The 21,863-nt window shown below is 39.3% G+C and overlaps 2 protein-coding genes across 2 annotated transcripts in view; both read left to right on the top strand.

Annotated features, from left to right (window-relative positions):
* LOC124273942 (protein sidekick-2-like) overlaps positions 1–7,261 on the top strand; it is a 33,963-nt gene extending 26,702 nt beyond the window's left edge. The window contains exons 17-19 of the mRNA XM_046709288.1: positions 2,660–2,935; positions 3,718–4,094; positions 7,106–7,261. Coding sequence (XP_046565244.1) covers positions 2,660–2,935; positions 3,718–4,094; positions 7,106–7,261 — 809 coding nt within the window. The remainder of the gene's footprint in view (positions 1–2,659; positions 2,936–3,717; positions 4,095–7,105) is intronic.
* LOC124273933 (low-density lipoprotein receptor-related protein 4-like) lies at positions 7,262–20,490 on the top strand. The gene is made up of 11 exons (XM_046709277.1): positions 7,262–7,339; positions 7,461–7,591; positions 8,247–8,475; positions 8,655–8,777; positions 10,459–10,632; positions 11,031–11,324; positions 12,770–12,947; positions 13,641–13,871; positions 15,149–15,267; positions 19,419–19,535; positions 20,450–20,490. Exons 3-11 carry the CDS (start codon positions 8,331–8,333, stop codon positions 20,488–20,490), a joined length of 1,422 nt encoding a protein of 473 aa, XP_046565233.1. The 5' UTR covers positions 7,262–7,339; positions 7,461–7,591; positions 8,247–8,330.
* Positions 20,491–21,863: the final 1,373 nt, after the last annotated feature.

Genomic DNA, 21,863 nt, shown 5'->3' with positions numbered 1-21,863 from the left:
AGGTTTGCAGAATTCAGACCAATCTGTACTTCTGAAATCTTTCTTAAGAGACGTGTATTATTGGGAAATTGACATCTGGTGAAGATTCAGCTTTGAAGAACTATCCACAAGACTGTATGAGAAGTGAAGTGAAATTCCAAGTGTAAAAGTTCCTCTTATGTTGAGCATTATTTCTGCAGGTTCAGCATTTTGTGCCTTCGTTTCACAACAAAAGGTTCAAATGAACATGCTCGTCACAAGAAGGTTTCAAAAGAGCCTCATATGACTTTTGTTTAAACTTTGCATCACCAGTTTTACAAACTTACAAACTTAGTTACTTACATAATAAGTATGAACATTCTAATAAAAGCTGTAAATGTTTGCATCTAGGTTCAGTTCCAAGTTCTTGATAAATGAAAAGAGATGATCTCAAAATTAGTACAATGTTCTCTATTATCCAAACGCTGTCCTGAAGACACCCTGTATCTCCACACAAAGGTCATGCTAACGGACTGAGATATGGTGTTCTATTCATGAATACAAGCTCTGTAGAGCCACACGGTCATGTGGCGCAAGATGGGTTCTGTTATCACACGGTAGAGCTGAGGCACATCAAAGAAAATGCTCAGACACGCAAGAGTCCATTTCACCCTGCGTACTCCTGTGATGCAAAATGACCATTTCAAAACAATTTGTCTAACCACAATAACATTAGTGTGTATGCATTAGCAGCATATTCAAGACAGCCATGATGCCATCTTCACTAATGGTGGTGCCAACATGGAAGCCAAAATGAGGTCGGCTTTCATATGGGAGAACAGATGTTGGTTCTAAATTTGATGAAATCTTATTTGTAGTTATTTTGGTCAAAGAAACGTTTCGTGTATTCTCTTAAATGTCCTGGGTCCCGTCCGCAAAGCATTCGAAGCGTTGCGATCTATCGTAACTACATGGTGTAGCATAGCATTACGAATTAAATAGTCCTACAATCTCTTTGTGGATCGGGTCCCTGATCATTTAATCTATACTTATCAAGGTTTACAAGCTATCTATTCCGCCTCTGAGTTGTGAGGGGCAGTGTTTGGTGTATAGGCAATTCAAGAGGTTTCGTACCACTGCCACATTCTACTAGTAAGACACTGAGTGCCACCAGTGACACGTTGGATCATGTCAATATATCTTTACGTGCCTTCTGTCATCTGATACATGTTGGAGCATGTCAATATATCTTTACATGCCTCCTGTCATCTGATACACGTTGGAGCATGTCAATATATCTTTACATGCCTTCTGTCATCTGATACATGTTGGAGCATGTCAATATATCTTTACATGCCTTCTGTCATCTGATACATGTTGGAGCATGTCAATATATCTTTACATGCCTCCTGTCATCTCATACACTTTGGAGCATGTCAATATATCTTTACGTGCCTTCTGTCATCTGATACACGTTGGAGCATGTCAATATATCTTTACGTGCCTTCTGTCATCTGATACATGTTGGAGCATGTCAATATATCTTTACATGCCTCCTGTCATCTGATACACGTTGGAGCATGTCAATATATCTTTACATGCCTTCTGTCATCTGATACATGTTGGAGCATGTCAATATATCTTTACATGCCTTCTGTCATCTGATACATGTTGGAGCATGTCAATATATCTTTACATGCCTCCTGTCATCTCATACACTTTGGAGCATGTCAATATATCTTTACGTGCCTTCTGTCATCTGATACACGTTGGAGCATGTCAATATATCTTTACGTGCCTTCTGTCATCTGATACATGTTGGAGCATGTCAATATATCTTTACATGCCTCCTGTCATCTGATACACGTTGGAGCATGTCAATATATCTTTACGAGCCTTCTGTCATCTGAGACATGTTGGAGCATGTCAATATATCTTTACATGCCTCCTGTCATCTCATACACGTTGGAGCATGTCAATATATCTTTACGTGCCTTCTGTCATCTGATACACGTTGGAGCATGTCAGTATATCTTTACATGCCTCCTGTCATCTGATACACGTTGGAGCATGTCAATATATCTTTACATGCCTCCTGTCATCTGATACACGTTGGAGCATGTCAATATATCTTTACATGCCTCCTGTCATCTGATACACGTTGGAGCATGTCAATATATCTTTACATGCCTTCTGTCATCTGATACTGTTCGTGAGATATGAGATAACTGAACGTTTACATAGAGCTAACTCGTAGTGCCACCGTTTCCATTTTTGTCACCCTTACCTCAACCCTTTTGTTCAGTTTATAAGCGTGTGTACTATGTTGAAAACCTACATTACATGATTGTATTTTGCTGTACTGTAATGTAATTTCAGGGTTTGATCATGCCAGCTTCAACTCTACCATTTATATCCATAAGACTGACCGTTCAAGAGTTGCAGTAGAGTAAACTTAAGAATGCAAATATTTACTTCTAGATATCGGGAAACGCGTGATTTTCATAGTCATTGACAAATATGGTGCATCACATCTCGTTAACTCAGATCAGATGCATTGAATTGTTTGCATACAATGAGACACCATAGTATTTATATTCTCCAGACATGTTTTTTAAAAGCTCTCACATGTTGATAATAATAAACCATTTCATCCATCATGTGTTTGATATTCATTTTACGTGTTTTTACTTTTCTCCAGAAACAATTGAGATACATACTGGACCACGTGACCTTGCATTAGTTCAAGGCAATGAGGCTGTATTTACATGTGGAGCAAGAGCTGGCCCACGGAAGACTGTGGAATATAAATGGTTGCGCAATGGAGTCCGTATTGAGGAGGGCGATCCTCAGGTTAAGATTGAGGAAGGTAGCCTTACCATCCTTAATGTCACCAGTAGCGATACAGCCAACTACACGTGTGTTGCATACAGGGGCATTAACAATGCCACGGCCACTGCAAAACTTCAGGTTAGCGGTAAGTCAAAACGTAATTAGCGATTCTCCTTTATAAATCATCTTCCGCAAGATGCAGCCCACCTAATTTACACCGAAAGCCTTCTTCTTGAACTATTCCTTCTAAATGGCCCTCCTTCTTTGACCAAAACAATCTTTCCTTTTGTTGAACAAATTCTTCTAAACTATACTTTTAATAGAACAAACTAGTCCGTTTTAATGTTCCTCATTCTTGAAACACATAAGTCATTCTTATTGCTGAATGAATGAGTCCATATATATTTTTCCTATTCTTAGACCAAATGATCCTTCTTCTTGTTGATCAATTTTCTTCAACGCACCTACTACTGTTGGCCGACCTAAATTCATTTTCCTGTTAAATCATGTTTTTTTGTTCCATATTTTTGGACCTTCTTCCTGTTGAGCTACTCCTTCTGAAGGCTCCTTATTCCCATAAAAGTTGGAATAATTCTTCTGCACTTAACTTAGAAAGAGTAATCCTCAATTTCACACTTCTTACTTTTGATCTCTTTCGGAAAGGATGCATTGTGTACCTGTAGCGTTCGGTCTTGGGAGTCTTGTCAACTTGAACCTATTAGAATAGTGCACAAAGTACGTGATCTAGAGAATCATGTTGAGCCTCGATGGCTGAGTGGGTTAGATCGCTGACTTTGTATGCTGATGATTGTTTGCCTCACTTTTACAGTTTTTGGTCCTATATGTAGATGAGAATCCACACCTCAAAGTACTAGTGTCTGTACTTATATAACACTTGCTACTTCTTAAGGTATCTCTTTTCTCCAGCTCACCCAGCTGCTCCTGACAACGTGGTCATAACAGCATGCTTTGCCAATCATGCCAATGTAGAATGGTCATTTGACAAGACTCAAGAGAACGTCTCCCCTCTCCTGGGTTTTATCGTGGAATACAATACATCATTCACACCCAATGAGTGGATAGTAGGTGCCAGGACCTCTTCTGACAGTCGCTCAACTCGGATACAACTTTCGTCTTGGGCGATATACAGTTTCCGTGTAAAGGCCTTCAACATGATTGGTGAAGGTGAACCAGGTGATATATCTCCGGCTAAGTGTAGGACTCCTCCAAGTCGACCAGACCGACATCCACGGAATGTCAAGACTGTTGGAGACAAGACCAACTTCTTGGTGGTTGAATGGGAGGTGAGTCAGACAAGTTCAATGTCAGTACTTGAAGTTAACAAGAAAACCTGTTCTGTTTTTTCAAACTTTGTAATGACTGTACACTGGAATGTGACCTGGTTATTTTAATTAAAAAACAACTGCCACATACAGTGGTTGTAATTTCAAATAGGCTATGTTGTTTAGTACTAATGGTGCATAGAGATATACTTATACCTTTGACATTGGCAACTGAAACATTGACAGGGCTTTAGAGGTCCTCATCCGGACGGGGGCAAAATTGTAGCTCTTTCAGCTCTAAAATATTACAGCAAAAATGAAAATAACTCATTTTACGCAGGGGGGTAAATAAGGTATTTTCATAATTGATTGGTCAAAATGAGTTCAAATATGGAAATCATCTTGAGGTGCAGTAGAAAGTTCCAATTTGCTAATCTATGCATCAATATTATGTTGAAGTTTAAAAAACTCGAGAGAATTTTTGTTCAACCAATACCTTGAGTTATATATAGAGAATCCCCGGTGTCTTCTGTTATGAAATATATCACCACGAGTTGATAAAGTAACAAATATCCGAAGCTTACCGGGGATATTTTTACTTTTATCAACGATTGATGATATATTTGATAACAGAAGACACGAGGGGGAGATTCTATTTATCATCAAATATCACTCCTCATTAATTTTCAATGAAAAATGTTCATCTCTGAACTAGGGCTGCGCAATATAACCGGTTTACTGGTATTAACCGGTTCAGACATGAAAACGATACGTATTGCGATACGCTGATCGAAAACCGGTATTTTGACATGCATTTGGAAAACTTCGTAACACTCGGAAACCTTGATGATCGTTGCAATTTTTTAACTGTGGTAATGGTGGTGGGAATGATCGTGGTGAAAATTACATTAACTGAGAAAGCAAGATTTATGGATGTCAACTTCTATATTGTGTATGAAGTTGACACCCATAAATCTTACTTTTTAATATGCATTCCACTTCTAAAGGCCCTTCAAATATTTTACATTTAACTGGATTGTTAAGTTCGGTATATGGTTCCGTTTAAGCCCAGAAATCAGTAGCCGTTTTCGCCAATATGGTGCCGTTTTGACCATACAAATTTGTTGCCGTTCTGCTTTGGTGCCGTTTTAGCGATAACCCTGTTTGAAGTTGTGTTCGTAATTTTTGTTCAAGTGTTCCGCAGTGTTTTGGATCTGAATGTTTTAAATATTTACTCATTAATGACCAATGATCCCAGATATGTCCTGACTAGGTCAAGTTGCTGTCTAAAATCTCAGGGCTTTTTTTGAGAGTGGAGAAAGTAGTTCAAACTAGTCACTACTCTGTTGATGTTTTCCTTGTTTCATTTGTGCCAATTATAATTTATATTTTTATTTTGTCATGGTTAAACGTTTTTATTAAAGCTTAATCAAGCATAGTGATTTTGTTGTGTTTTTGCTTTATAAATAAAGCGTTAACTCGATTATATGTAGTTTATTGTTACAAAAAAAACAAACTTCCGCAATATATTGCAATACATATCGCAATATATGCTTTCGCATCGCAATATATCGCTATATGAAAATTCTCTGCAATACCCACCCTACTCTGAACACAGTACTGCCATTAGATTTGCAGTGCAGTGATGTCATAGCATTGTGACGTCATCAAGTTCATGGCGTCATAGCATTGCCAGGGCATTGTACAAAATCTACTGTCAAAACGATATCTCCTACGAGATATCGTCTGATCTCACACAAGCGATATCTCCTGTGGCACACAGTTTTGGATGATAATTTCATTCATTGGAAGATACTGCAGTGTAATATTTTTACAGCAATCTTACACTAGTGTAATACCGCTAGAGGTATGGAGTCATAATGGTTTACAGTTATGACGTCACAATGCTAATACCTCTGTCACAATGGTATTAGACGTTGTTTGACTCGTGGAAAGCTGAGAGTCATCACACTACGTAGGCAGTTTCTATCAATTTATGTTGGAGAATAATAAACAGATTACTAAACTCGCTTCCCTGAAATACCACTTTTATTAAACTCGTGGAAGATTAGGCATCAAACTCGCTTTCGCTCGTTTGATACCAAATCTTTAACTCGTTTAATAAAAATGGTATTACACGGAAGCGAGTTTAGTATCCTCTATATATTTTTAGTTTATCGAGAATTATCACAATACATCTCTTGAGCTCGACAAAAAGTCCAATATCACATTTTTTCAACCAGTAACTTCACAATCTGGGAATGGATTTTTTTCAGATGGCTTTTTTTTCTTTGGTTTTGAGGAAAGGTGCAGTGCAATGTTTGATACAGATATTGGATCTTTGTCAAGAACTATCTATTGTTCAACTGAAGTTGGAAGTCATGGTCGGTTATATTAGCGCACCTAGGTCACATATTTTAGTTGTATTATTCAGTGTTTAAAACTCCCCAAATTCCAAGCCAGACAGCCAGACTGGTAACTTAAAAAAAAATACCAGTACGGATGCAAACTTGCCTGTCCGGTTTTCAACAATGACAACAAAAATAAGGTTTCTGAATACTTTACTGTTTGCAAGCATCGCAATGAACAACATAGCACTAACAGGCAATGCACCGAGTTTAGGTAAACTGAAAGTGCATGTGTTGTGATTGGTCATTGTAAAATGAACTGTCCAATCGTAAGTAGTTTTAGATAATACATTAAACACCTCAAACTGACGACCAGAGAACCTGTCTGATATTATGAAATATTTACTGTTAGGGGTAAAAACATCTAGCAGACCACCGGACAGGCTACTTTTGAAATTTGACCATCCGAGATGAATATAGACCGTTCCGTACGGTCGGGCAGGCGGGAATTTCAAACGCTGTATTATTAGTTATATTTTATTGGGATCCCAAAAACAATTTGATCTATGTCTCAGGTAAGCAGCCATGGGTCTCTACACCTTTATGACACCTTTCACAGGTACATGCTTGTTTACCACCAACACAAAAACTGATGTTATTGTAATAGATGGGATATGTTCACAGACGATGCCTCAGATTGAACACAATGCTCCTGACTTCTCCTATAGCATTGAGGTGAAGGAGAAGGATGGAGACATCTTGATGAACTTTATGGAACACGACTACACTGTAGGCAGAAAGGAGATATACACGGGCACCGTCTACAAACCATATATATAATACAAGTGAAAGCACGGAACTCTGTGGGACGTCCATTCGTTCATGCCCAGGCTATCACTGGGTATTCTGGTGAAGGTGGTAAGTTACTATCAATCATTTTAAGGTTGTCAATTTCCGAACTGTGCATCAATATCTGCATCAAATCTTAGGTTTGAAAATAGCCCAATGTGAGTATGTAATGAACAATCGATTTTCACAGCACCAACTGTTCTTCCTACCAACTTTGAACTCGCCAGTGAAAGGAACGTGACTGCAACAAGTGCAAGATTTCGCTGGGATCCCGTTAGCACCAGCGCTGAGGTGATACGTGGAGAGTACAGAGGCTACAAGGTATAGAGTGAATGGGTGAGACAGATATGTGCACCCTCTGCCATGCAAACTTCAATAAGTCTTTTACAATAGAGGATTGAAAGTATATGTATCACTTGTAGTAAATACAATTGCAATCTTTGAATGATACTTCACTGATCATTAATTTTGCATGTGATTTGCAAAGTGTTATTTTACAGACCTTAGTACAAAACTTTGATTATCAATTCAATGGTTTGTTGTCACTTTATTCCTGCTGTAATTGTTTAGAATATTGATAGTTGTCATCTCTGACCCTCTGAACCTGTCCTCAACTTACACCAAGAAATTTTCTTTCTCTGGACCCGAATAAAACTTCCAACATTTTGACAATGGATATTGTCTTTTGTTGCCTTTCTTTCTGTTTGAAGACATTTTTCTATTTGAGGGCGGTGGGGTTAAAGCGTCCGCTCGTCATGCCGAAGACCAGGGTTCGATTCCCCATGTGGATACAATGTGTAAAGCCAATTTCTGTTGTGCCCCACCATGATATTGCCGGAATATTGATAAAAAACACACACCCTCACTCACTCTATTTCATGGTATGATTACACATTGATGGCATTGGGTGCATCTAATGATTTTGGTTCTATTTGAAGACATTATTTTTTATTGATGGACATTGTTTGGGTTACAGATTCGCCACTGGAAGAGGAACCAGAAGGAGACAAGCCTCCGTGAGGTGTTTATCCCGGACCGTACAGAAGCTAACAGTAAACAGATGTTGAGACGTACAGGAAACAAAGTCTGGGTTGACGTCCACAGTTTGCCGCCTTACTCTCATATTGAGGCCGATGTAGTGGTTGTCAACACCTACTTCAGCTCTGAAGGCAGCAACATCCTCCGCTTCTCAACAGCAGAAGGAGGTAATCAATGTACAACCTACTTCGTATGTTTATTCTTTGAATAGTGTTCGAAAATGTTATTTATTATCTGAATAAGAAAGGAACTATATCCAAAACAAAAGTACCAAAAGCTCTTTCAGGTATTACAGTGACCTTTCTGAAACAAACACATTACTTAGCATATTTCTATTCTATTACAGTGCCCTCTTCAGTAGAGGACGTAAATATAACTTACCGAGGCTCAGAAGATATCGAGCTGGAGTGGGGACAACCTGGGGAACCAAACGGTATCGTCATTGGCTACCAGGTCGGCTACATGAAGGGTTCGTTATCGGCATCAATACCTTCTCCTTTCATCTCTCTTCGCTTCTTCGCCACTCTCAGTGAAAACAACCCTTTTGCTTCAGGATGTAAATGTGCATGAATCTTGCAGGGTTCGACACTAAAGGTACTACTTACTAAGTCAAGGTCACACAAAGACTCACGAGCTCTGATTCGTGATTAGCACATACACTCAGGTTTGAATAACGTTTGATGATCGATCTTTTCAGTGTGGATTGACGTTTTGTTCTCGAACCCTACAGTGTATTGGTTTTGAGCAACTTTGAAAGACTTTCTTTTGAAAAGGTGACTTCATGAACTTCTTTGTTCCAGGGAGCGTTTAGCAATTTCATACACATAAAATTTAGGTCCCAGGTTTCATCCTTATTTTCAGAACCACAGTTTTAAAGTATGTGCTATTCTGTACATCTATTGTGTTTCTTAATGGTGTGAAATATTGACAATGCATGTATAGCGAATATCTCGATTCTGAGTTTATGAGTTTCGATATGGAATCATATTAATTAGTGTGAAAGTGTGAAAGACTTGAATTTCTGAGTTTGAGAAAACTGATAATTTCACTGCAATGACAGAAATTTGATTTTTTCATCAGAGTGAAAATATCGCTTTACCTGAACTACCTCATGGCTCAACATAGTTTTCCGTGCTGTATCTTGTTACATATCGCAATATATAGCAATGTACACAGATGCATTTCACCAAATGCATTTGGTCAGCAAGCCTAGGCTTCGGTTTAGATATGACAAGACTTTATGGATGATCATCTTCTTTATTTTGACAATGGCGACGTTTCAGTATAGGTTCTTGTAGCGTTTTCAAGCATATGGTATAAGAATCTATACAGAAACGTCGCCATTGTCAAAATAATGAAGATGATCATCCATAAAGTCTTGTCATCTCTATACCACCAACTTCTAGAATGCCGCTCAAACAAATAGGCTTTGGTTCTCCAATCTCTTGCGAAGAAAACACGCACCGATCAGCCAATCGCCAATTCATTCAGTTCATGAGTCCATGTCTCATTTCGTGCAAGTTTAGCTCTGTTGAAAAAACATAAGTTGCGTGCTGGCATCGTTTAACACAGACAGTTGAAGTACAAGTGACCTTTCACTCGACTGGCAACAATCATTACCTGTATTTATGCTCATTGACACAGTAAATAGTTGATTTCTTTCTCAATCGCACTCTTCCCTTTCTCTCGGTCAGCCGTGTTTTTGTGGTTCTTATGTATTCTTGCGCTAGCACCGACTTTGACATTTACGCTAAGACAAAAGGATCGTTTGATGGATATTGTTGTAAGTGCTGATCTAATTCAAACAATGACAATAAGTAAAAGGATTGATCCAGATATGTGTTTTCTCGATTGTTACTCTATTTTCTTAACAAAGAAGTGAACAGTCTTTAGTTTACCGTTTGGAGAATTAGGATTTCGTTAATCAAATTTCCTCGGAATAATTGTTAGTGTTTAAATTCAATTAAACAAAATTGGAAGCATATAATATATAGAATACATCATATTTCACCAGACACATGAAATATCGTCTATTGTGCTTGTTAATGGCGTCAAATATGGATGCATGTACTTATGTATGGCGATTATATGGAATTTTAGAGGCAGTATTGTTTTTGTTTGGAATCATATATCATAATGTGTTGTTTCAGATGAAGGTCTTGAGTTTGGTGATCTGGAGATCAGTGAGATTGTTACAGAGAGGCGCATGTGGCTTGGAGGTCTGACCCCCGACACTGTGTACCGTGTGTACGTGTGGGGCATGACACGTGTTGGGCGGGGTGAGGAGTTCTTCATTGACATTCGCACGGCTGAAGAAACGCCAGGTAGGCTTAACCACCAGCATCCTTTTGTGAAACCTCATACACGTAAGTCAATAGTAATAAAAGTTGGAAATGAAGTAAAAAAATTGACAGTGTTTCACGACTTACCTGAACAATTACGGGTTGATCTACAAGATCAGAGAGTGAGACGTGACCGGATGCAATTGACTAAACAGAAAAACCCGAATCTATTCCGATAACCCCCTTAACAAGGGGCACAATTTTGAGAAAGAGTGTGTGTGTGTCCACACGGATCCACCTATTGTATGTATTTCAATAGGTTTTCTCGGCAGTGAAGTACAAATGTGTTCTGTACCTAAGTCTGATAAAGATTTTGTCAATCATCACATAGTAACTGTTACATTCATTCACAGGCGAATAATTAATTTCGTACATTGTAGGTCTAGTCATAGATGACATAGTACCAACTCTCACCACCGTTAATGTAACGTGGCTTGTTCCTGACGCTGGGGGGCTTAAAGAGGTGGCTAACTATTACTTGGAATATCGCAAACTTGGAAAGGCTGGATGGGACCGTGTAACAGTAGAACAGGAGAATCTTTGGCAAGAAATTAAAGGGCTGGAGGCAGGTACATCCTACCAAGTCCGTGTGTGGACAGCAGCAGGGCAGACTGGTACACCATCACGTAGAAAACTATACAGCGACACCAGGACATTTAGAACGATTTCTGAAGGTAAGGAGAACTATTGTCAGGTTCCACAGAATATATACACACTGTTGGTGACATGATAAGCATCAGGAACATTCCAAGTAAAACCTTTTGATAATTGCTATAGATGTAAATAGGCCAGTGCGCAGAAATACTGTCAGCCATCTTAACCCTATGCAGATTGTTATACTGTAACGAAAGCTGAATTAATATATCAACCCGTATCTGAACCCGTGTTCTGACATATGCGAACAGACATAGACATGATGTGACATAGACGTGATCTGACATATAAGTGACCATTGCCTACACCTATCAAGTCTTAGTTGTAACTCACCCATCAGTAACCAGCTTGTATAGTTCAGCTGAAAGCAATCATTTGGGACACAGTAAAGTCGGAGCTTGTGACTTCACCGCCTGTCCCAAACAGGAAGAGTGAGTGAGTATGGTTTTACACCGCTTTTAGCAATATTCCAGCAATATCGCGGAGTCTGATACCAGAAATGGGGTTCACACACTGTTCCCATGTGGGGAATCGGCGTGACGAGCGAACGCTTTAACCACTAGACTACCCCACAGCCCCTACACAGGAAGAGGAAATGAATTATCTCCGAGACTACTGGGCCAACCGTGCCCACGCTGCTCAATAATTAGCATATGATCTACATGTGTCCCTTGTCATTTAGGAGATAAACATCATGTGTTGGTCAATTTCTGGGTGTTATTGAGTATTTGAAGCACGGGAATTCATTTGGAACCGACGGCGTCAGCCAGAGGTTTCAAATGAAATATTCCCGTGCTTCAAATACTCAATAACACCCGGAAATTGACCAACACATGATGTTTATCGACATTGTAAACACAAAAGTAAACCAAAAGGTCCACAAAGTTTTTGTGTCTGCACTCATTGACATCGAGTACGGGTACAGCAGTGAAATGTCATCAGCCGGCCGTTTCGGATGTCTCCCGTGGTAGCATCTGGAACTTCTCATTTGTGACTCATTTGTGACGTCATTCAGACTTTACGTCACAATATGATTTGAATGACGTCATCACAGCTGACGACGTAACAATACAATAGTGTGAGCGATGTTTGTACGTGTTAATACGCAGCGAATTTCCGGGAATCGAATACCATTCGATCATGATTTTCAACCAATCAGATTAAAGAACACAGTGACTTTTGGTTTACAATGTTGCTTGGCGAGACTCATATTTTTCTAAAACGTTGAACTAACCGATTATACAGCTAACCCTTACATCTAAGTTTGATGTAGACTATATGATCTATCTTTACAAAATAGTGGTCGCGTGACCGTATTCGAACGTTCTATGGTTAGACATAAAGTAACACAAAAGTATTTCAGATAACTTTTTCCAACAATTTCACCAAGCATTGGGTCCACAGTGGGAACTTCGTGAGTAACGTGTTTCACATTGAAATTCATGCTGTTGTTTCATTCTTACAGCCTTTCTTTTGTTGACCCAAGGGAAGAAAATCAGGCGAGTCGACATCGCGTCCACATCTACCAATCTGGTCAGATTCACCAAGAAAAAACTCAAAATAAGGAGTCCGGCGTCCTTGACCTTCAACGTTCGGAAGAATACTGTGTTCTTTTCGGACAAAAGAACAAAAAGCATAAACATGTACTTAAAATATTCGTTGCTATGGGAAATGACACAAGGGTATAATGTTTGTTAGTTATCGAGTGTAGGCCAGACGATCCGGTGATGAAATCATGATCATCGATCGACGTAACTGGGATACGTTGACATTCATGTTTCGGGCAACCCGACCCCGACTGACGATATGCCGTTATAAATAATATTTAAGTCAAATACTTCAGTCGAAGTTGAAGGGACCCACGTAAAATAATTAACCGCCAATAGTTAACCGCAAAATGATGGTTAAAAAAGAGCACACAGGGAAAAACTCTTTACTTCGACACATCAAACTTCGACACAGCGGTGTTAGACTGTGTATAAGTATACAACATGCATCTTTCTATGCGTAATAGCAAACTGTAAAGGCCTTATAAATTCTACTTGAATGTATATCTTTAAAACATCGTTTCAAGTTATAAGATGAATGAATGCTCGACGATGACGCCTGTCTGATGTTGTTGAGTTTCTGAGTGAGTGAGTTTAGTTTTACGTCGCTTTTAGCATTATTCCAGCAATATCACGGTGGGAGACATCGGAAATGGGCTTGACATATTGTACCCATGTGGGGAATCGAAACCCGGGTCTTCGGAGTGACGAGCGAACGCTTTAACCATTAGGCTACCCCACCGCTCCTGTTGAATTACTGAAATTCACATATAATTACATGTTCTCTAGGGCAACAATAGAAGGATTTCAGCTCCATTCAGCAGTTCGGATCTATCAGGATTCCAACTCCTCCATATTTGGCATAGCTTACGACTGGGTACACGAAGCACTCTACTGGACTGACGGCCGACGGAAATCCATAAGGGTCATGACTTTGACCCGAGAGGACCGGAAGTATATCACAACGGTTGTTGACGGCATGGGTAAACCACGAGCAATAGCGCTTGACATTCAGCAAAGGTAGGGTTTAAAACATCCTATAAGAAAGTAATTTATTTTCATCGAACCAAAAACCACTTGAGCTTATTGCAGCATCTATGTGAAACATGCTAAAATCAAAAGCATTGCTTGTATCAACTTATTTCTCTTCTGTAGTCAATTCGGCTAAAGATGTAGTTCTTTCGGTTGTAATATGTAATTTTCATCGGATCGAAATTGTTTTTCGTTGGCGTTTTGCGTTTTACCTTACCAATCAATCCGACCATAACACCAGATATGCTAATTGATGTTCTCTGATGTGTCAGTGTAGACGTACAGGTCATTTTGTTTGCACTTCTGTTAATGAGTGAGTGAGTGAGTGAGTGAACCCGGGTCTTCGGCGTGACGAGCGAACGCTTTAACCACTTGGCTACCCCGCCGCCCCTTCTCTTCATATCTGGCGTTCGATCTGAATGGGATTAATGTAAATATAGTGAAACTGATTAATGTAAATATAGTGAAACTGTCTAAATAAAATGTCGGGTTAGACAGGGTGTCGGATTAGACAGTGACGATCATTTTCCAACATGGCTGCCATTTACACTCGTCTTCATCATTTTATGCCGGCTTTGACAGTGTGCCGGATTATACAGGTGCCGGTGTTGGCAGGTTTTACTGTATACTTATTAACCAAGTTTAAAAAAACACCGATTCTATCAATTTTAGTTAATATGTCAGCAATATAAATAAACCGGATGTTCTTTGGCCTCTTTGGAGTGCTCTAGTGTGAAGATTGTTATTCACATGCATTTCACTGATTTAGATAGTTTGAACTGAATGACATTTTGTATAACATAAGACATGTGGCAACTATTGAAATCAAGGCTTTGTTGGTGTGTAGTGAACACATTCCTCCTGCTCTGGAAACCTTGCACTGGCATCCCGTCTTCTCTCGAAATATTTTCAAGATCTGTATTATCACCCATGACTGCCTCAACGATGATACAACTACCCTTGATACCTTAAGGACTTGATCTCCCTGTGTTCTACTAAACGTGCACTTCGATCCAACAGCGGAGCTATACTCAATCAGGTTCTGTCTGAACGTGCCTCCTCAGTTTCTAGTCCCCAGTTATGGAACTCTCTACCATCTGAACTAAGAAACATCAAGCCCAAAGACCTTTTCAAGTCTTTACTTAAAACCCACCTCTTCAACTCAGCACAACTTTCAGGATTGTGTGTATATGTGTGCATGGATTTGGTTTTAAATTTGTCATAGCGCTTTAGAAATCAATTATTATTCTTGTTGTTATAATCAGATACTTGTACTGGACTGACCGGATGAAACCAGCCATGATTGGGCGATGTGGCATGGATGGAACCAATGTCAGCAGCATCATTAACTCCGATATAACATGGCCTGAAGGTCTTACTATAGGTAAGAGGCACAGTGAAGACACAATGGTCAGCTCCTTACATGGACTGGCATATTTGGTATTAGGATTGTGGTATAAGAGCAAAAAGCGAACACAAGAGTGCCACGGTTCTATTTTAATCACTTCACATTGACAATGACCCTTTTGAAGATATATGTGTACTGGCGTGAGATTGACAAATTAGTTGAGAATACTGATACTGAAGAACGTACCAAGAACAAACATAAAGCACTGAAGACTCCCAAACACTGCAACCTTCTTCTCCAGCGTTCTTCAAACATAACTGAAAACCCGGGGATGAGGAGAATGTAGGAAAAGAGTGATAAGAAGAAACGTCATAGCTTTGGGTAGGAAAATATGTCATAGGAAAAAAGTCATAAACTAAAACAAAATTCAGTATTGATAATGTATATTTTCAACAAGTCACAACAATATTATCTTCAATAGCACTACATAAATTTCTCTGAACCACATCTGAACCTACATTAATGTATTTATTCCAGTAATACATGACATCATAAAATGAACAGATCACAACACTATCATCTGCAATAGCACTACATCAATTGTCTCAGCATATTTTATTTAGCCGAATTTTCCATCCAATACCGTGAAGAGTCTAGTCACCGTCTTTCGATGGAAGCATGGCGCGAACTTTAGGGCTGCAGATTTTCTTCTTCTTTGAGAAATGCTTTGCGTACAAGTAGTCTTCATAACTGACTGTCAAACCTCCCTTACGTGTGGTCAGTAACGCCATCTTGGATGACCGAAGTCCCAGTTCATCTCGTGTCTTATATTAGCTGCTAGAAAGAAGCAATCTGTTTGATACCATCAAGCTCAAAGCAAGTTATACAAACAATCATATGACTCGTGACTTTTAATCCCATATTCCTTTAAGGACTAAATAACTATTAGTAATAATATGTTCATTTCTCCTGTTTTGATAAGATCCAATTGCTTACAGCATCAAACCGAAAGGGAAAACAAACTTAAAAGTGAAATAATTTTTATAAATAACTGGAGAACAGGATGTTTTTATTACTGAAGATTTTTTTAAGATGAAAGTGAAATAGTATTTATAAAATAAAGTATAAAAAATTAAATAACTGGAGAACAGGATGTTTTATAAAAGATGACTTTTTCCCCATGACTTTTTTCCTATGACTTTTTCCATTCTTTTTCCTATGACTTTTTTTCCGATCACCTACGAGTAAATCTCAAACTTGAAATTAGAAGATCAACCCTGAAAACTCAAACTAAATTTGATATCAATAAATATCCACATTAGATCAATGACAAATTAGCAAATTATATTCAAACAGTCTCCTGTAATCAATATTTTCCTCACCATTACGCTAATAAAATATACACGTAAAGGGACACTGATCCAGAGCAATTCCCCGGGACTGGTTGTTGCTTTTGCTATTGTTTTGTAACCGGATGATATCCCAGAATTCTTGACTGGGCTGCGAACACTGTCGCGCCACCCGCAAGCGCAATTGGTATGATATGTATGATATATCCTGACATCGATCAACACATATGAAATCTATTTCCAACTTCATTGTTATGATAACAAATGAAAAATATTGAACTTCATCTGCCAGTGGTAAAATATGTTAGGACTGAACAAAAAGAGAAGTTAGTGAACGCGTTTATATTTTTGTGTTATAATCCTAATTAATTTATTTTTATGTTTGTATGCATTTTAGAGTGAGTGAGTGAGTATGGTTTAACGCCGCTTTTAGCAATATTCCAGCAATATCACTGCGGGGGACACCAGAAATGGGCTTCACACATTGTACCCATGTGGGGAATCGAACCCGGGCCTTCGGCGTGACGAGCCAGCGCTTTAACCACTAGGCTACCCCACAGCCCTGCATTTTGGAACTTCATAAAATGTACACGATCTGTTTTAGCAAATATATTACATGAATGTAATATATAGACTTTTATTGACTGCCTATGTGATTCATATTTCAAATACAAGCCCTAAGTGCGATCTAGTGTATGTTGTCTGTCTTACAGACCTTCACGGCGAAAAAAATGAAGTGGAACGATTCTGTTGGATGCTGCAAGAAAAGAATATATACAAAATTAAAACCGACTAAAGTTATAGCAATAACCTCAGGCCGTTACCTTGAATGTATCCATCAATATCCGCATAAAGGAACCATATGCCATTCATCTGCATCTGACAAAGAAACCTGTTCCATGTCACGTGTCAAATATGCAAACAATGTATAAATCGTTATAACTAGTAAGGAACGTTTTTTTATGGATAGACAACTTCTTTATTGAAATCGATGGGACGTTTCGGTGTAGATTCTGATGGGGGGTTCCCGTTTTGCCGGACGATTTTGTTCTAGATAAAAATTCACTGATGCGCGATAATCCTTAAACAATAGGGGATTAACTTATAGTCATTTTCGGCTATATGTACACACTATAACTTCATCTCGATGTTTTCTATTCAGCAATTCAACATTTTTTGTGTATTTTCTCTTCATGATGAAATTCATAAATACACATTTCGTACATCTTCAGAAAATGAGAAAATGGTAACTGAAGACATATAAATAAATCTGCATAAATATTTTTCCATAAATATACATAAAGATTTTTGTTCATAAATATACACAAATAATAATCATTCCAACACAGGGACACCAACTAGGTCTGAGACAAGATCCCCATGAATTTGGAATGAACTGAATTTTGTAATGAGGGAACCATGTCTACATTCTTTGAATACAGGCACAATGGCAGAAATAATCATTTAAATAAGTTTCACTCAATTTAGCTGATATAATTCGTGTTCACTCAAATTAGTTACTAGAAATCGAGTTCACCCAAAACAAATTGGTGCCTTGTAATTATTGAGTTCGAACTTTGCCAATCGCTTATGTCCCCCAAATGAGACTATGGCCATGGGTGGCAACTACTCACTGAAAACAGACTATAGCCAGCAAACTAGCGGACCGTTACTCCTAATCCGTGATCATCACATCAGCTGTCCGGCAAAGTGGGGTATGACCATTCTGATACTGTCAGCAAACCAGCTTCTAAATGCCACTCAAAGAAGTAATTATAACTAGTGATAGTTTCTCTAATTAATCAATCAACGTGTTATCGGTTAATCCTTTGGTCGGTGTTATTATTTTTAACTCAGCTGACAATTCCTTTGCTGCACTTCCTTGCGCATATTACATAACATGTAATACATACATCAGACCTTAATCTATAATGTTGAGCATTTACTCCAAACACGAGAAATGCCAAATGGGAACCTTTGTCGGGAAATCTGAGTGCTATTACTACTAATTATACCTGTTATAAATTCATTAACTGCCCATCAAGTGAATGATGACAAACAAACAGGTGTACGTTTATATCACCAAACATGGGTAACATCAAGAGAGTAGTAATCGCTGTATTGTATACAATTTTAATTGCTTAAAAATGCTAAGAGGTCGACGCTGTTTTGAGGATATGTACGGAACTTCATTGTTGCATAAGAAATACATCATTTGCTGTAAAGTTTAAAAATGCATACACCTACTGACGTTAGTAATTATTTTGCATTTTTCTAGCAATGGCAAAGTGAGTTTGATTAAGTTTACGGATTCAAACTGATGAAATGTGTGTTTTTCATATAATTGGCGACCCGTGAAGGTTCGGGTTAGAATATTGATCTTCAGTAACCCATGCTTGTCGTAAGAGCCGACTTACGGGATCGGGTGGTCAGGCTCGCTGACTTGGATGACACATGTCCTCGGTTCCCAATTGCGCAGATCGATGCTGATGCTGTTGATCACTGGATTGTCTGGTCCAGACTCGATTATTTACAGACCGCCGCCATATAGCTGGAATATTGCTGAGTGCGGCATAAAACTAAACTCACTCATATAATAGGCTTATCTAGCGGCTAGACGAAGTTATAAAATGATTGGCGGGAAACATGAGTCGCTGTGGATCAGTGCCCCTTTAATATATTGTCTCATTTAATGGGGGCTCCCTCTCACTCTGTATGATACACTTTAACTTGTATTGCCTCCTTATTGTTTATGGTGAAATAACGATTTGGACCAAGATGAATGCAACCACAGCAGGGAGACAAGAACTTCTACAAAACCACCCATATTTTCAACAGACTATGCTGAACGTCGCTTGTACTGGACGGACGCTATACGTGACAGAGTGAGCAGCTGCGACATGGACGGTGGTGACCGCAGAGTGGTCATCAGAATGCCAGGTCCGCCAGATGAACGTATGTTTGCTATAACGATGTTTCAGGTGAGACATGACCTACAGCTGCCCAAAACGATAGGTCGGGAGAAATCAGATCTAACCAAACACAGATTCTCTATAACGATATAGCAGCTGAGACAGGCTTACATCTTTACCCTATAATAATGTAGGATGTAAGATATGACCTACTAGGGTTGCCCTATAACAACATATCAGGTGAGACATGACCTACCAGTGTTGCCCTATAAGAACATATCAGGTGAGACAGGACGTATTAGTGTTGCCCTATAACATATCAGGTGAGACATGACCTACTAGTCTCGTCCTATAACTATATCAGGTGGGACATGACCTACTAGTGTTGCCCTATAAAACATATCGGTGAGACATGACCTACTAGTGTTGCCCTATAAAAACATATCGGTGAGACATGACCTACTAGTGTTGCCCTATAACATATCAGGTGAGACATGACCTACTAGTCTTGTCCTATAACTATATCAGGTGAGACATGACCTACTAGTGTTGCCCTATAAAAATATATCGGTGAGACATTACCTACTAGTCTTGTCCTATAACTATATCAGGTGAGACATGACCTACTAGTGTTGCCCTATAAAAATATATCGGTGAGACATGACCTACTAGTGTTGCCCTATAAGAATATGTCAGGTGAGTTTTGACCTACTAGTGTTACAGAATTATTTTCTGTCTAAACATAGTACAATTCTAACATAACCTCTCACTAACTATCCACATATACAAGGTATTATTACACTTGAAACATTGTTACACAACAAATAACACTGACACACGAGACTATACAAAATGTGGTTTAAGGCAACTTGGTGCATAGCAATACGGTATATAAGAACGTGCTGCTTATGATGGTGGTGGTGGTGGTGTTGATACAGATGTTGCTACTCCTTCCAGGACTTCCTCTACTGGAGCGACTTGAGATCATCAACTCTTAGAAAGGTCAACAAGAGGACGAGGGAGGCCGTTGAAGTCATCAACACTGGGAGAGGAAGGCCCTACGATGTCAAAGTGTACCACACTGACCGACAACCAGAAGGTGATACTTTTACATCTATGAAGCAACATACACTCAAACATCGTTGTGTCGAAGTGAAAACCCGGTCCTTTCGTATTCGTTCATTAGGCATATATTTTCGGTTGTGTCGAACTAAGGTGTTTTACGTAATTATATATAAGTAACTGTTTCACCGTGTATCGAAACTATTCTCTGACATTGAACGGTGTTTCACTGTGTATCGAAAACATTCTCTGTAAGTATTGCTTGGTACGACGCCAGGTCCCTGACCCACAGTGTTTCACTGTGTATCGAAACTATTCTCTGTAAGTATTGCTTGGTACGACGCCAAGGTCTTGACCCACAGTATTTTACTGTGTATCGAAACTATTCTCTGCAAGTATTGCTTGGTACGACGCCAAGGTCTTGTCCCACAGTGTTTTACTGTGTATCGGAAATATTCTCCATAAGTGAGGTGAGGTGAGGTGAAATTGGGTTTAACGTCGTGCTTTTAAATATTTCGCCCATATGATGACGTGCATGCGTGTGTATGTGTATGTGCGGCTGCTTGTACTAGCCCAGACAGAAGCTGGTTTTATAGTGCTAGCCCACTGAAATGCCATGCCGCAGTGAAGCATGAATACCCCACTCAGACACATTATACTGACTCCGAGCCGACCAGTCCTTGTTATACCCATTAAAGCCGAGCGCCTGGCAGAAACCAACAAGTAGCATATTTTAACGTCTTTTGTTAAGACGCGGTCGGGGATCGAACCCGCGACCTTCCGCTCTCCGGGCGGACGCTCTAACCACTACACCACGGAGTATTGCTTGGTACGAAGCCAGGGCCCAGATCCACAAAGCGTTCGTAACGTTACGACCTGTCGTAAATCTATATTTTATCATTGGATTACGAATGTCGCAGCGCTACGAAGGTTCAGTGGAGCTACGAAGGTTCAGCGCTACGAAGGTTCAGTTTAGCTTGGCTAAAGTTGAAATAATGCAGTTCACGGACAGTACTACGCGCACTTTAGTCAGAGTGTACATTTTGGTTCACAGCATCGAACGCATGTGGTGACAACAACGGAGGATGCTCACATCTGTGTCTGCCGTCGCCTCATCAGACGTCACAGTCTACAAGCTTCTTATGTAAATGCCCGGATGATCGGCGTTACCAGCTGTCGTCGGATGACAGGACGTGCTTTACCGATGGTATGTTGACTACATTGATTCAACAGAACCGAAGTTAGCAAGACACCTGCCTCTCAGTGAAGCTCGGGCTGCTGTGAAACAAGTTAAGCTGATATTTAGATT

The sequence above is a fragment of the Haliotis rubra genome, unplaced genomic scaffold (genome assembly GCF_003918875.1).
Source record: "Haliotis rubra isolate DU_JTF1 unplaced genomic scaffold, ASM391887v1 Scf1039, whole genome shotgun sequence".
Lineage (NCBI taxonomy): Eukaryota > Metazoa > Mollusca > Gastropoda > Lepetellida > Haliotidae > Haliotis > Haliotis rubra.
The sequence above is the reverse complement of the archived record's forward strand: the minus strand, read 5'-3'. Positions and strand labels throughout refer to the sequence as shown.